Source organism: Lepisosteus oculatus, chromosome 1 (genome assembly GCF_040954835.1).
Source record: "Lepisosteus oculatus isolate fLepOcu1 chromosome 1, fLepOcu1.hap2, whole genome shotgun sequence".
Taxonomy (NCBI): Eukaryota; Metazoa; Chordata; class Actinopteri; order Semionotiformes; family Lepisosteidae; genus Lepisosteus; species Lepisosteus oculatus.
Genome location: NC_090696.1, coordinates 27,210,787 through 27,227,576, shown reverse-complemented (window position 1 = coordinate 27,227,576; position 16,790 = coordinate 27,210,787). Strand labels below are relative to the sequence as shown.

The 16,790-nt window shown below is 40.3% G+C and overlaps 1 protein-coding gene across 1 annotated transcript; it reads left to right on the top strand.

Annotated features, from left to right (window-relative positions):
- Positions 1 to 81: 81 nt before the first annotated feature.
- abce1 (ATP-binding cassette, sub-family E (OABP), member 1) lies at positions 82 to 14,937 on the top strand. Its single transcript, XM_006629498.3, has 18 exons — positions 82 to 199; positions 984 to 1,156; positions 2,460 to 2,545; positions 2,678 to 2,775; positions 3,104 to 3,221; positions 4,370 to 4,507; positions 5,017 to 5,086; positions 5,690 to 5,786; positions 6,642 to 6,731; positions 6,852 to 6,973; positions 7,262 to 7,483; positions 8,512 to 8,571; positions 10,480 to 10,538; positions 10,643 to 10,753; positions 11,138 to 11,280; positions 11,717 to 11,839; positions 12,701 to 12,812; positions 14,390 to 14,937. Exons 2-18 carry the CDS (start codon positions 1,054 to 1,056, stop codon positions 14,435 to 14,437), a joined length of 1,800 nt encoding a protein of 599 aa, XP_006629561.1. The 5' UTR covers positions 82 to 199; positions 984 to 1,053; the 3' UTR covers positions 14,438 to 14,937.
- Positions 14,938 to 16,790: the final 1,853 nt, after the last annotated feature.

Here is a 16,790-nt window from a genome sequence, read left to right as displayed (position 1 = left end):
GCATATGTGACGTCATCGGGAACGGCCCTCTCGGTGCGCTCTGAGTCTGCGCACTATAGCGCCATCTTTCTCTCCCCGGCTTTCTCTCTCCCTTTGAGAACACGTTGTACTAAAAAGGGAGAAAAAAAGCCCAACACACAAACCAACTTCAAAAGGCTGAGAGGTCGGAAATAATCAAGCACTGGGAGGCTGTCGGGGGGTGAGTTTTTGTAATATACAGCGTTGATGTTCGTTTTGTGTTTCAATTATTTGAAATCGGATGAAGTTTTAATGGCTGTGGTGCTGTGTGAGTTGAATCACTCGGCCCATGTGTGCATTTGGTTCTGAGGATCGGGCTGCACGGCCTTCATGGTAGATTTTTTACAAAACGGAATAAGGAGTGTAATCTTGATTCTTCATCGTGGGGGTATACTCACTAGGAATGTCGCAATCATAGCTGATGCTGTCTCTTTTGGAGACTAATGACCTGTGTGAAAACTAGGGGCCTCCATCAAAATGGTACTGTCGTCATCATTCAAATCGTTCACTTTGTCGTATGTTAGACTGCTAGCTGTTTTTTTTGTATTTTAGTTAAGAACATTATTGTCTGAAAATGACACACATTTGGTTAGCATAGGTAATTAGCTAGCTGTCTCAACTCCAGTGCCTTTTGTTTTTTTAATATTTTGCCCAGGTATAATCTCTTGTTTTTTGTAATAAAAATTAGGATGTTTTCCCAACTCTCGTTGGTGGCACGGCAATGTTGTATTGATGTGATGAAAAATTGCTCTTCCTCCGCAATACATTACGTTATTTTTCGAATGCACGTCAACGTATTCATATCTGCATATAAAAAACGTATATACCACGATTAATGTGGTGTGTTCAGCTAGTTCTGAAATGTATTTGTGACTCCCGTCTCATTCGGAGCCACAGGGGCATTTGGAAAAGGGGTGTTGGTAAGGCGGTGTACAAGTCTGACAGCGTCTTTTATCTCTCGGTAGTGTGGGAGTAGCCTTCCATCATTTGAAAAACAGAATCTGTTCTGCCAGACAGTCAGAAGAGGCAGGCAGAATGTCTGAGAAGCCAACGAGAATCGCCATCGTAAACCACGACAAGTGCAAGCCCAAGAAATGCAGGCAGGAGTGCAAGAAGAGCTGCCCAGTCGTTCGGATGGGTAAGTGTCGTCAGGAGCTGCCGATATTAAGCAGTGGCTTTCTGCTATCCTGGCTGTCAAAGATTAGTGTGGATTAAGGGACACAATAATCATTACTCTAATAATTCCGTGCAGTTATGTAGCATTTGTCATCCCCAAGGATCCCAGAGTGGATCTCTTATGTGTAGCAAGGGCCTACTTCATCCAGGTCTTGAAGAGAGGCACCCATGCAGGTGACATAGAGGAGCCAGTATGCTCCTGCAGCCACACTACACAGCAGAACAGGCAGAGAAGTGAGATGTTACTTCACCATTTGAATTTATGGGAGACTTGATGTGGACCAGACCTTGAGTGGAATTTAGCCAGACCACCGGGGTTGATAACCCTTCTCTTATAACAATATTTAGTGACCAGATAGCCAGGATCTCACTTTGAGGATTCCTTTGAAGGACAGCACCTCCTACAACACTAGTGTCCTTATATCACCCATCCTAAGCCATTGGTTTCTAAACCCTTCTCCAGGACCAACCTTTCTTTCATGTCTGAAACCTAGCAGTGTCAGACTGGAAGGTGGTCTTGCTGGTGTCCAGCACATTACTGAAGTCAAACAGTGTTTTCCACATCTTAAGTCCAGTGGTCACTTGTCTGAAGTTACTGTGGGAACTTCCAAAAACACATTTTGTTTTTATTTTTTCTGATAAAGGTATATCTAACTTCAATTAAGCCTGCACAGTGTTTGGAAGATGGGGAATTAGACTGATTCTTGCATTCAGGAATGTGAGCCACATTAACGGGCTATGTTAGTGCTGTGTGCACTCGAAAGAATATGAATGACACAGTAAAACTCTCCAGTCATATGTCATGACAGTGCTCGTTGAAAGTCTTAGCTGACCTATTGTTAATTTGTAATTACTTTTCAGAATGAGCATTTATTTTTCCACTTGGAGGTCATGCATTACAATGTGTAAATAAAAGTAATTTAATTTGTCTTGATTTCAGGCTGTAAGGCTAGAAAATGTTTTGCTTTGGAAATAGTGTATAGACTTTCTCTAGGTTTGTATTTATTCTTTAACTTGTTTTCCACAATCCTTTCTTAGCATGTTTAACCTGTACATTAGGATCATATTTCATCTAAAAACACAAATTGGGATTACTGGATTTCTATGAACAGCATACATTATATTATTTTTTTATCCATGAACTATTTTTAGAGTTCATCTTAGTGTGTTGTAAATCTGCACACTAGATTTTGCAGCAAAATAATGATTGCTCTCGTGGTCTGCAGGCCCAAGATTTTTATGTGCTTTTATTGTCTTTGTTTTAGGTAAACTATGCATAGAAGTCACATCACAGAGCAAAATTGCGTGGATCTCAGAGTCTTTGTGCATCGGATGTGGTATCTGCATCAAAGTAAGTACCTGTTTTCTGTTGACTTTTTCTGATAGGAAAAACATGCTAAATGTTTAGAATTAGTGTCACACTAGAAGCTGTAGTCTCTAGTCTGACAATAGCCTGGCTTCTAAACTTGGATGTGTTTTTCAGAAATGCCCTTTTGGGGCTCTGTCCATCGTAAACCTGCCGAGCAACCTGGAGAAAGAGACAACCCACAGATACTGTGCCAACTCCTTCAAGCTTCACAGGTACACAACTTCAGTGCCAGGAATAATTTTTAAAGCCTCTGAATTATATCCTAAATATTCATGGTATTTTGCTTGACATCATACCTAAACGAATCGATGATTGAGTGTTTTCCAAAGCAGATTTTGGCAAATGTTTTCTCTTTTGATTTCTGAGTAGAAACATTCAGTAGGTTTTTGTGTTTCAGTTTATTTTAAGGGCTGCTTTGGTTCTTGGTGTTTACCATTCATTCATCCTGTGAATCCACTCTGGGGAAATGTAGCATGAATTAGTCATGCAATATGTCAGGTGCTGCCACGTATGGCCTCTCACTTTTTGTCTATCTTCCAGGTTGCCTATTCCTCGACCTGGTGAGGTTTTGGGGCTGGTTGGCACTAATGGTATTGGGAAGTCAACAGCTCTGAAGATCTTAGCAGGAAAACAGAAACCAAACTTGGGAAAGTATGATGTGAGTCCTGTTATTAATTTACTTGTTTTTCTCTTGTTTCTCGGTGTGGAGATCTTGTTTTCTTTTTTTTTCCTTTCCATGGATTCAGTTAATTTGCTTTAGCCGTTACATTCAAACATTTAAGTGTATTGCCAGCAATGTTGGATTCATAAATGTTCAGTACGTTTCTGTACATTGGCATTATAGGCCAATGTACCCATAACTAGATGTGGTTAAGGTTTGGAAACGGGTTACCCTCAGTTTTAAATAAGGATATTCCTTACTCTCATCTGGTTCCCTGGCTCCATGGTAATTCTGTTCTTGGCGTCTCGCAGAGGCAGAAATACAATAGGTGGCTGGTTTCACCACAGCTGAAAACATACCAGTGCTGCATTGAGATCCTCCACAGGCCCTCCCCTGGCATAACTGGATCTTGTCCAGTCTTGATAAGATGGGTTTCTACTGATTGGAAGACATGGCATGGGCTGGGAGTGCTTCTGCTCTCATGGTCCAATCCTACCAGAGCTGTCTAACACTTGTTTAGGGGTCTTCTGGTTGGAAATATTGAAGGGGATACATTGGGGGGAGTAGGAGATGTTGTATTATTGCTTTATACTGTTGGTTTTTGCTTTTTTTAAATAGAAAATTGGCTTAAAAAAATATTCTCTATATTTTTTAATTTTGGCATGTAGATAATTAAGAACACCTGCAGCTGATTAAATTTTTGTACACTTATGTGCATTTTAATGTTATGACTAATCAGTATCTTGACTCTCACAAAAAGACACAACACAAATGTGTCTTGAAAGAAGATATTGAAGTTAAATGCTGGGATCTACAGTATGTAAGCATATTCATGAAACCTGTAATTTTAAACAAAGTCTTACCATTTCCTCTCTTATTAGAAGAGTGTATCCAGAGCAGGGTGTATTCTATTTTATCACCTTGCTTTGCACCCATTGCCTGCTGGGATAGGCTCCGGCTCTCCCGCACCGCAGTGTTGGATAAAGCGGTTAGAAAGTGGATGGCTGGACTTCAAACATTTTCACTTTTGACACTTCAGATTATCCATTTTACCTTTTAATACCTGGGGAACAAACAGAATCACACCTCATTGAGGCTCTTTGTGACTTTTTTGCCGTTTTAATTTCATTTCCTTTTGCCCAAAGGCTCCTCCAGACTGGCAGGAAATCTTGACCTACTTCCGAGGTTCTGAGCTGCAGAACTATTTCACCAAGATTCTGGAGGACGACTTGAAGGCTATTGTGAAACCCCAGTATGTGGACCAGATCCCAAAAACAGTGAAGGTGTGTTTTACTGCAGATGTGCTACAATGCAATGAAATGAAGCCTTGTCCACTCTCAAAATATGCACAACTGAAGGGCATAAATCACACTGACGCTCTTGTGGTAACTGCTCGCGGTCTCTTGGTCACAAGGAAGCCCCTTTCCACCTGCAAATTACAAACTGAAAACTTAATGGCAGATTTCCATTAGCTAAGAAAAGAAAATGAGAAAATGGGCCGCTATCACGTTCCACATTGTGATTGGTTTCTGAGTAAATAAATAATCAGGGCTTCCGTTTTAGGCCATATAAAGGAAATGCAAGAGCTTGCCTTTGTGCACTGGTCAAGAGACAAAACGCATTGACAAATTACAAATCACGCATTGAGATTCACAAAAAGAATGGCACTGCTTTTGCAAAATTAAGCCCTGAGCTGGAACTGAGAGGTGCTGGAATGTCATTATCTGTGCCAGTAAACCTAGTCACTTGAGATTTTCACCAGTTTGTTCATCTTTTGGTTTTCTTTCAACAGGGGACTGTGGGATCCATCCTGAGCAGGAAAGATGATACGAAGTCAGAGGATATTGTTTGTGACCAGCTTGGTATGTGCGTTTATTCACTTCATTTACTTGTGTGTTTGTTACCCATTCATTTGCACCTTTGTAAAAACAGTTTGCATAGCTCTTTCATATTTTATTAGAATATTTGCTGTAGACTTTGAATATACATGTGGAATCGCATTTCTTGGAGTGTTAGCAAGCACTGAATAGTGTTTAGTTCCAAACTGTTTTTTAATGTTATGCAGCTTACTGTTGCTGTATTTTGTTCCGAGCTCCTGTGAATCATCTTGTACACATTTGTTTATTATATAAGCCTTTTAAGAACTCTTTTTTTTTTCCAGTATGGTCCAAAAATCGAATGCCCTTTGCCCTTGGTATTTTTGGTAAACTTAAAAGGCGGTTGTTTAAAAGCCATATTTAAAAATAAAATTTGTTGCTTTTCTGTTGGCTGGTGCAGTCAGATTTGATATCCATATAATTAAGTGTTTTATTCTGGTGTTTTCATCAAATAGCTTGATAGTTGTCCTTTTTGGAGTAAGGGTGCCTTTTATTATGTTATTTTGATTTATTCCTGACTATCCGAGGAATAAACTGTGATTTAAGCAGCCTTGGAGAATGTGAATGTTCTTTATTTTTTCCTGAAAGACCTGACCCATCTCAGAGACAGGAATGTGGAGGACCTGTCCGGAGGAGAGCTGCAGCGTTTTGCCTGCGCCGTGGTGTGTATCCAGAGAGCTGACATGTAAGTCATCGTCTTCTTCCCTCACCTCTCCTGAGCTCGGTCTTTGGACTTGAGCTGGTTTGCCCAGGAAGGCGCAGGAGGGTGCCATACTCAGGGTGCCGTTCTCCCCTTGGTGACGCCTGCAGTGGTTTTATATGGTGGTAAAACAGGCTAATGCGAGATTATGCCATTTGTCCCACTGTTCTTTTTGAATCAAAGCTGGCTTGATTTTCTTTCCACTGCCACTGACTGCTAGGCTGCACATTTCACAGTTACAGCATGTTTGATGAGACTAGAACCACATGAGCTGAGACATTTTCAGCTTCAATGAGGTAAACACAGATGAGGAGAGAACAGCAAAGATCTCCAGACATGCTCAGTTGTGTGATCCCAAATACATTTTGTATTAAGATGTCAGGTTTAAACAAAAAAGTGGAATTTCATTGTTGCTTATACTGGAGTTCTAAAGCTTACTATGTCTAGTCTGTGTGTAAAACCGAAACTTATCACAACATTCACAAAAAATAACTATTGCTGTCCTACAAAACAAATTATCTAAAAAATCGTTGACCTAGAAAGGATATTGAGGTAGTACCACTAAAAACAAATTCTGAAAAGTTCTCCTAATGCTCTGTCCATTCTGTACTGAGTGAGCAGTACCATGTAGTCTAAAGACAGAGATACCACATTGTGCCTGACTAGATCTTTACTTGTAAAGAATAACGTATTTAGATAAGACAGCATAAAATATCATTCTGAACTATCCGCGGCACATGCATGTTCTTGTGAAGTTGACATTTATGGATATTTTTTTCCCTGTTTCCCATCACTACCTTCTGCTCAAACAAACTCAAACCCAGACTTTTGTTCTTGCAGTTTCATGTTTGATGAGCCGTCCAGTTACTTGGATGTGAAGCAGCGTCTCAAGGCTGCTATCACCATTCGATCCCTCATTACCCCGGACAGGTGAGTTACTGCAGCTTCAGAGATGCAGGTCTGGGACCAGTCTGCTACACCATGTTGAAAGGTTATCAATCAATGAATGTGGTGGCAATTTACAAGTGATTCTTTTCTCTTTCTTTACAGATATATTATAGTAGTAGAGCATGACTTGAGCGTGCTGGACTACCTGTCTGACTTCATCTGTTGCCTGTATGGAGTGCCGAGTGCATACGGAGTGGTCACGATGCCTTTCAGCGTTCGAGAAGGTTCGGCCTCAGTATATTAATGTGTTTATCCAGTGCGATAGTAGATCATTGTGTTTTTCTTACACGGATCCTTGTTGAGCAGTGCATCTATCCTCAAGTATCCTGCCTGTTCATGATTGTCTAAAGTCCAAAACATTGGTAGCATCTTTTTTTCTTCAATATGTTTTATTACGAATCGCATGTGGATTTCAAAAACGCAGACCTCAGTCCTCAAGTGAAGGTATGGTTCTGAATGAGTGGTAGTGAAGAGGCGAACTGAAGGGCGAACACGTCATTTTCCTTCTCTAGGGATCAACATCTTTCTGGATGGGTACGTGCCCACCGAGAATCTGCGCTTCCGGGAAACATCTCTGGTGTTCAAGGTGGCAGAAACCGCCAACGAGGAAGAGATTAAGAAAATGTGCCGCTACCAGTACCCCCACATGAAGAAGGCCATGGGCGACTTCCAGCTGGAGATCGTGGAGGGCGAGTTCACGGACTCGGAGATCATGGTCATGTTGGGGGAGAACGGTGAGTGCCCACCAACCGCTCCCTGAGGGGATTCTTTAGTGCTTTATGAAGAAGAACAACAGCATGCTTCAGGCTTTAGAGGCTTCTAATCTCGAAGACATTCCTGCCGTTCGTTATTCTCCGTTCTGGCCTATTTCAGTAAATGCTGATCTTGGTAAGCGGCCTTTTCACACTGAATTAATTGCCCTGAACTCTTCCTCTCCCACATCATCCTGCTAACTTTCATTTGTTGTATTGATGTATTGTCTGTCATTTGATATCACTAGGCACCTGAGTGACTTGTAGTTAAATGGACAAGTCTGATCAACTTTAAATCATTAGCCTAAAAACACTTTTTATCGACAGTTCCACATTAAAGAGGTTTTAAAAGGCATCTAAGTTAAGAATGCCAGGTTTGAAGAAAAGGGCAGGTTTTATTTAACTTGTTGCAAAGCCCTTTATTGTTAGATTAAAATAGAATGGTCTGTGATTCCCTTTTTTTTGTCAAAGCAGGGTAAAGGGTTATTTGTGTGTCTGGCTTCTTTTTGCTTAAACAGCACTTGAAAACCCTTCATTTCTGACTAACGTTGGCTGTCTTCCATATTGGTGCAAAACGTTTTTTGACTACTAAATCTGAACACGTAGAATAACTGACCCTGTGCGTTACCCAGGGACTGGCTCATCTTACCTGTCTGCAGGTTCCTTCCTTTTGCACACGTCGTGCCTGAAAGGCTTCCAGTGTCCCTGTGTTCTAATTTCTCAGAGTTGTGGGAATATAGAACAAGCTACCTAGCCATGTTTGTAAAGCCGCTACCCTGGTTTTTTAACAACAGAGCTGGATGAGGTCCGTGGATCAGTCGGTTACTACCACAACCGATGGGTGGATGGCTACCCTTTATGTTCTCTGTCGTTGTTTCTTTACACCTGCCTTCACTCTTATTTTCCGTGTCATAAATGCACTGTCATTTAATGTGCGTATTATAGGGCAGTACTTTTTAAACGTTTCTCTGCGTGGGTCACACTATATTTTATTACCAACTTTTTTTCAGGTACTGGTAAAACAACGTTCATCAGGATGCTAGCCGGCCGTCTTAAACCCGATGAAGGAGGTAATTTGTTTTCTGCTTTTCTTATCCTTTATTCCTCAGTTTTCAGTCTGTTCCTGCTTTCATTTATCGAATGAGGCAGATAATCTAGTCTGCTGCGACAATGTTGTACTGAATAGTGTGGCAAGCTATTCCCTAATTGCATCGCAGTACGCCTGGGGAAGGCTTGTTTCAGTTTATTTTCTCTGTAATGTGCGATTGCAAGGTAATGCAGTCTGTTTAGAAAGGCCTTGTCCTTCTGTTGCTCAGAAAATAAGCAGAAATTAGAGAATGATCAGTGATGATTCAGATCTGGTGCTTTCTGGCCAGCAGGATGTTTGTTGATTTTCTGTTAGGAACTGAACGTGTCTCTGTTTACATCGCATCACACTTACGTTACTTTTAGTACTGATACATCACAGGCACGTAGATGCACTTGCCAATTCAGCAGTTTTATGTTATTATTCGGCAGTTTTACCTAGTTTGAATCTATCTGGTGCTTATGCAGTGTGAGCAGCCCATGCATCGTTCCTGAAGCGCTCTGCTGCTAGACTTGGCATATGTGGGAGCCTGTGTTCCCTCTAGTTTTTTTTTTCCTGCTGAGCGGATGACTTAATAACCTGGGCGGTGAAAAAAAGCTGTAGTGCGGGATGCACAGGGCTTCAGACGGTCCCATGTGAGAACTCGGTCATTGACGGAAAAGACCCAAGGCAAGGCCCAAGGGGCATAATGACATGTACTGCTGTTGCTGATTTTGTGAAAGTTTTTAGCCTGATAAAGTAAAGGAAGTACCCACCATATGTAGTTTTAAGAGACGTTTTCAAGTACTACCTATTGAGTTGACCAATAAGTTGTTGCAGAATTATGTTATTTAACGACACCCATGAAGGCGTATTTGTTTTGACACATTATCTGAATTTTTGATGATGTCATTATGCGTGAACCGCACCTCCGGAATGATTAAAAAAAAAACTTCTATCAAGTTCTTGAAGATTCCATTTACAACGTGAAAATGTTTCTTTTCTGATATTTCGTTTGATGTTTGTTCAACAGTTGATTGATGTGAATTGCAATAAACCGCTCATTTACATACTTAGTATTGTGCACGCTAATGCAGTTTTACCATGGATGTTTTTTACTCGCAGCATTGCAGCTATAATGCTAATCATGCATTGCATATCTTTAACTTCGACAGTCAAGTTCAACAGTTCACTTATCGCTATAAAAAATAGCAACTCAGTATGTCACTGAAAATTATAGTCTTCACTTTTTTCCTACCAACTGAAGCTTAAATCTATATCTGTACTCATGTTGTACACAACCATATTGTTCAGTTATCATTTCTGGCGTCCGTCTTTCAATGGCAACCATTGTGTGTACACCTGGTCGAGGTTAATATTCTGTCCCTTGTTTTGGTACGATTTAATTCTCATGAGCATGTCTAAATGTAACTCTTCCAGCCGGTTTAATTTTTATAATGTTCATCAGACTGAATCCACGTTTGCAATCTGCGCTTGATGCAAGAAAGGTGGCGCTGATATCCAGAAGAACTGCTAGGTCACTGAATTGTTCGTCATTTAATGCCAAATAAACCACGTCATCGAAAGTCTGCATCAAACCACATTTCATCTTTTCTGCAGTCACAAACCTGAAGTCACGGTATTGATCCATAGCTTTCTTATCAACCTCATCGGAATTGTAAGAACACCGTGTTTCTGGAATCCAGCGTCGCAAGTTCTTCATGACCAAAGTCCAAATCTGACGTGTTGATTAAGGCCGACATCTCGAAGACTCGCCATTCCATCAGCTTGCTTTCAGGGAAACGTGTCTAGATGCATACGGAATTTTTCCGTGCAAATTTTTGTTACTTCCCTCTGAGTTTGCGACAGTTTAAAAAAAGGCACGCGGTAAAAACTGTTCTCCATCTTCCAGGGGAGGTGCCAGTCCTGAATGTCAGCTACAAACCACAGAAGATCAGCCCCAAGTTCAAAGTACGTGCTACAATGGTTGAAGTATAAACATAAGAAAGGTTTAAGTATAAAAGTAATTAAAAAATACATCTTCGGTAAAATAACTTTTTTTATCCCTGTTGTAGGGGAGTGTCCGACAGCTCCTTCATGAAAAGATCAGAGATGCTTACACCCACCCACAGTTTGTAACTGACGTCATGAAACCCATGCAGATCGACAGCATCATCGATCAAGATGTGAGTGCATAACCAATCAGTACCTGAGAAGTGCAGCTGCTTGTAGAGGCCACACTTTTCTCACATGCCAGACAGTCGTAGTGCATTTCAGAAGGCTTGTTTAGATCTGGTTGCCTTTCATAATGTTAAATCTGGTGCGACTACACAGGCTAGACGCTTGAACAGCAATGAGACAGTTTCAGTTTAATAAAGATGGCAGCTACAGCAGCAGTTTCAATCTAGCGCTATTCCCAGTAGTTTGAAAATTTTAAAATCCGTTGCCCTTTTTGGGATTCTTCATGGGAGTGTTTCGCAGTGGTCAGAGGTGCTTTCTTTTCCCGGGACGTTAGTTTCTCCGCTGCCTTGTCTCCGTGTCTTTTGCGATGACTGGTGGTGCTGTTGCAGGTCCAGAACCTGTCTGGAGGAGAGCTGCAGCGGGTGGCTCTCGCACTCTGCTTGGGCAAGCCGGCTGATGTCTACCTGATCGACGAGCCCTCGGCCTACCTGGACTCTGAGCAGCGTCTGATGGCTGCCAGGGTCATCAAGCGGTACGTGCCCCGGCGGCGCTTCTGCTTCTGGCCTTCTGTCACGAGAGTGCCGCGTGTGTGTCGTCAGCCTTCGCACGGAAGCACGAGTCGCCGGGTTTTTCACAAAACCTTTTCATGCGTAAACATAGAACAAGCGCAAGTTGATAACCGCGTCTTAAAGAGGAAGCTGAGATTCACCTGTCATTTTGATTGTTACTTTTGGGTTGATTTCTTGGAGATGGGTGGTACTACTCTGAAGTACAGAAATGCCAGATGTTTTATTCCACAAATGGTGTCATTTCAGAGCCTTTTTGTCCAATTTTAGCTGTTTCACTTGCTGTAGCAGATGCGTGTCTGGGGGGGGGAACTCGCTCTTTGTTTGTTGTCTTCGATTCAAGAGATGGGCTATATTCTAACTCAGCCAGGTAACTGTTGCTCTCTCTTGCCCCGCCTTCAGATTCATTCTCCACGCTAAGAAGACTGCCTTTGTGGTGGAGCACGATTTCATCATGGCGACCTACCTGGCTGATCGAGTGATTGTGTTTGATGGTATTCCATCTAAAAGTACTCTTGCCAACACGTAAGTAAAATGGCAGAATAAATCTGGACTGTCGGACTGAACAGTCCTTTCACAATATACCTCTGAGGAGTTGTTGCTTAGGAATGGGTGCTCACCTAGTGATTATTTCATATATACTATACATGTATAGGGATTTATGTGAGAAAGATTTGTGAAAATTAGGTAGAATTAAGAGTTAGTTCATTCAGTTCAAATACCAGCTTGCCTAGCAAGCAAGGTAACGATATTATGCTCTTTAATTGTCAGTCAGAAAGTATTTTCATGGTTTCATAGTACAGTATGTAACCACACAACAACTTAAAAAAAACAAACATCGGTTTTCAGATATGAATTCAACATGAAATACTATCTTTTATTGAGAAATATATAAACAAGCATGAGTAGCTGGCGCAGAACCAAAACGAACCCACACAGTCTCCTGGAGAATGAGCAGACCCTGACAGTTGGGTCTCCATATAATAAGTGGATTTACGTCTCTGGCTGGCAACTCTTTTTTATGTAAGTCCTTCTACATGCATTGTTAGATGTAATAATATAGACATGTAAACACGTAGCTCCAGCAATATTCTAATATTTAGCCTATGCCATCTCGCACATCAGGTAAAAAACATTTAATATAGGCAGAGAGATGATTTAATTTAGATTGTTATAACAGTGTTTGTTAATAGTAACAGAAATAGTCTGGTTTTATGCGAAGCTTTGAAATCTGAAGGCTTCATTAGTCATATTAGTCATTTTCTTGTACACATTTACGTTTGCTTAAATGGCAAAGCTGCATAGCTAAATACTGCACTAAACTGCCAGTGATATAAAGTATTATGGATATACTGCTCATCACCTGTTATGTCTTTTCCTCCGAAGGCCACAGACACTGCTTGCTGGAATGAACAAGTTCTTAGCACAGCTGGAGATCACCTTCCGTAGAGATCCTAACAACTTCCGACCAAGAATCAACAAGATGAATTCCATTAAGGTAAGCATTCTTTGTCTCAGGCCATTTAGCACATGTACTGTATTATACAGTGATGGCTCAGAGCCCAGCTATTTCTCGAATGTGTCCTAATTTGATGTATTATTTATACAGTGCCCTCCAGATTTATTCATCCACCTAAATGAAATAGGAACAAAAACATGACAGATTCAGTGCTTGATTAATGTGGCCTTCTGAAAAGAGCAAGCAGACTGTCATGCTGTAATCAAAAGAGCACTTGCACAGAGCTAAGGCATATTTGTCATAAATTAATTATTGAAAACATTAGTGTCACATTTATTCTCACCCTGTGGTTAGTACTTTTGAAACCCTTCTCTGGCATGGATCACATTAAAGATCCTTCCTGTAGTGTGCTTTAAGGTTCTAGTGCTTCTGAAGGGGGATTTTCGGCCATTCCTTGGTCTCGGTTTGCAAACTACCTTTGTGAGTTTGAACCTGGAATGTTCCATTGGTTTATCATGCTGTAATGTCCATTTTCTGCCAGTCTTGAGCTTCTTTGTAGAGAGATCCAGGTATATGGCAGTGGAGGGGGTGTATATAGTACAAGTAGATTCCAGTTTTAGGCAAGGGCAAAAATACAGAAAACTAATACATGAATGAAATATTATATATAGACATCGTTAGGGCTTAACATGATTATCCTCATTATTAGTCGTTTTGAGCTTCTGTGTTCTGGTTTATTAGCCATGTTATGGTACATCAGATCACAGTGGGAATGACCTTTTGTGGTCTCTGGCCCTTTTGACAGATATCACCCACTTTAATTGGCTGAATCTTGTTTTTATCTGGCTGTTTCCACATGGCGAATGGTTTGGCTATCATTTGTTTCAGCCCTTTTAAATATAAATTACACCTGTGAGATAAAATAAAGTTACTAAACTTGGAAGTACATTGCAATTTTATTGACATTCAAATTAAAAACATGGGCTCGGATATTTTATTAATTTACTCTGCTGTAGCAAGACATTTCAACAGAATTCATAAGCACTGCTGGGCCAAAAGAGGGATGAGTGTTTTAATTCTTCAGGTATACTCAGTGCCACAAACTTCCAAGATGGTGCTGCAAAATTAGGAAAATGAAGAACCCATATACAGTCCAGATATGAAAACAGTCCCATTCCCTAATAGAGTTGGGTGTATAGAATGTGCTAGTGGTTTTGCATATGCAAGACGAAGAATAGGAACAGCAGTTTTATTATTTATGACTCTGTTTTACATGTTCAATTAATTCAATCTTTGATGTTACAGAACATCAGGATCAGTTCAGAAAAATAACTGTATAGACGTTTCATAGTATAGTTCAGATGTTTCAGCAACATGTTAATGGCCAGAACTTTCTGCCGTCTTTCTGCAGAGCTAAAGCCTTTTTCTATGCCAGCTGGAATCTCTTGCAGGACTCTGGCTGTGAATGCTTGTTAATGTACTGCCTGTGCTGCCATGTTTCTTTGCAAGGCAGCTCTGCTTCTCCATATTTCTGACTCAGTCCACAGGGTAAAGACAAGCGCTGATCTCCCCTGTCTGATTTCATTCTCTCTATGCTTTGTGTTTTCCTAAAACAGGATGTGGAACAGAAGAAGAGTGGAAACTACTTTTTCTTGGATGACTAGAGCCAGTCTTGATAAGCATTTCCATCATAGTACAGACTACATTTATCAGCAGAACAAGATGCAGGTCCAGCTTCATTGACCCTAAACTGGGGTGTGTTAATTAAACCCCTCTATTCCACCCTGGCCTGGATGGCAGTGTAGCTGAAATCCCTCCTTTGTCCTTCAGTTTGGGTTCCCAGTTAGGGGGTATAGGACTAGATTTGAGTAATGACTGAAACATACCAAAGGAGATGTTGAAATTGAGTCTAAATTATCCTAAAGATTTGGTTGGCGGCCCTTTATTGTAAATCGCTGAATACACTTTAACTTAAGAGTTTCTATGTCCCTAGTGTTTTCCTGAAGTAAAGAATTAAAAGAGGTCGCTATTATTTATGGGGACCTAACTCGATCCCGTGTCTGCTATGAATTGGAATGGGGGGTCAGTGTGAAGCATAACCAGCCATTTATTTTTAAAGTGATGCATTAACTGTTGATGAATAAAACAACTCTGTTTTAATGAATTATTGCCTTGTTTTTTGACCGTCTATTAATTTACACCAAAGGAGCATGGATTCCATTGGATTATACCAGTAGTTTGACTTGCAATTGCAATTGCAATAGCAATTGTTGTCCATCCATCATCAGTAAATGACTTATTCCTCACTAGGGTCACAGAATCACATGGCACAAGGCAGGACTGCCGCCTGGATGGGATGCCAGGTCATCACGAATTATCCCTTACATACATGTTAATGCTGCGTTTTTCTTTTCTCGATTTTCACGAGGCTTGTTTCACACAACCTGTGCCAAATCGGCTGTCTTGCTAATGAGATAACAGTTTATACAACACTCAATGACTGGAGTTTACCTTTATTCAAGTTATGAATGATCAATTAATCAAAGATCATTCAAAATCAAATGTAAACATTGATGCTCAGTATGTAATCTACACTTACACTGTTATGCTTGAGTTATAGAGCTAATAGAGTAACAATATATGTTTTGAGCAATTTATCAAATCCAAATATAACTATTAGCCTTTCAGTTTCTCAAATAAAGTATGTCTCCTATTCATATGGGGATGCATTCCTTGAAATGTGCCTTTATTCAGGCTGTTTTAAAATGGGGTGAATGTCAATTAAATACATATTAAAGGTAAAAAGTGGGTCAGTTTAAGCCATTTTGGAACCAAGTAGAATGTCTCAGTGAGTGGTCAAAACTTTTAATATGCTTCATTTTGGAGAAAGTGCAGAGGTTCTTTGTTTCTAATTGCTAAAGAGAGTTATGAGACATTTGGAGAACTTGACCATAGCTGACAAACGTTCAGTTGCAGCGAGAAGATTGTTGAGAATTTTTTATACGAAGCAACAAGATTGTAATATTGATGGAGAAAAGCAGTCTGGAGATCAGATGGGTAATTTGAAAATTAGCAGGCTGAAATACTTTCCTCACAGGCCTGTATGGCTCAAGGAGGTTTTCAAGGCACACTTATTCAAGATGTCAATGGCATTTAATGTTTCAGCTCCAAATTTCTCCAGACCTCACAGATCTGTGTTCTGGGTTTTTTCATATGGGCTCTCTTCATGTCTTGCTATGTGGTGTGTCTCAGTATAATGCTTACAGTACAGTGGCCATTTTTGTGCTTGTTTAGAATTTTTTTTAACTGCTCTCTCTCTGGTTAAAATTATCACACAGTAAATCCATTATTGAACAAAATTGGTTTGGTATTTTTACATTTTGAATCCTGTCATTTTAATTTCATTCACATTTAACAGACTTTGAAATACCAGATAATGTTACAATGGAAAGTCTTTACACTCATTACTGCTTTCCAATCTAATTAAATCAATGACTAATATATTCTAGAGGAAACTATCTCCCTAATATTTTTCAGCTGTCTCGCTGGACTCTCCCCATTTCCATTGGCAGATGAGTAACAAATATAATTGAATCTGGTGACATGAATCCTTGAATGACTACTCTTCATGCTTTCTGGAGTAGGGTAGGCTTCCAGAGTAGCTAACTCCGCCTTAAAGGAATGTTTTTTTTAAAAGGACATACATAAAAAACGTTAATTGACCCAAGGGTCTTAGTCACGTGTTTTTAAAGCAAAGCAATGTATCGGCTTCAACTGCATGGCTGTTCCATGCTCCAGTAACCAGCCCTCTGGTTCATGTTTCACCGATCATTTTAAAGAGAAAACAAAGGCTAGTTCTAATCTTGGAGAATTTTCATTCTCCTTTGGTCTATAAGTTCTTATCTTCTGTAAAAGTGGATTCCTCTGAACTCTTCAAGAACAGCCCTATTGCGAACCTTTCTTGTGTTCTTAACCATAAAAAACTTGAATGGATTGAAGTACAGAATATTCTACATC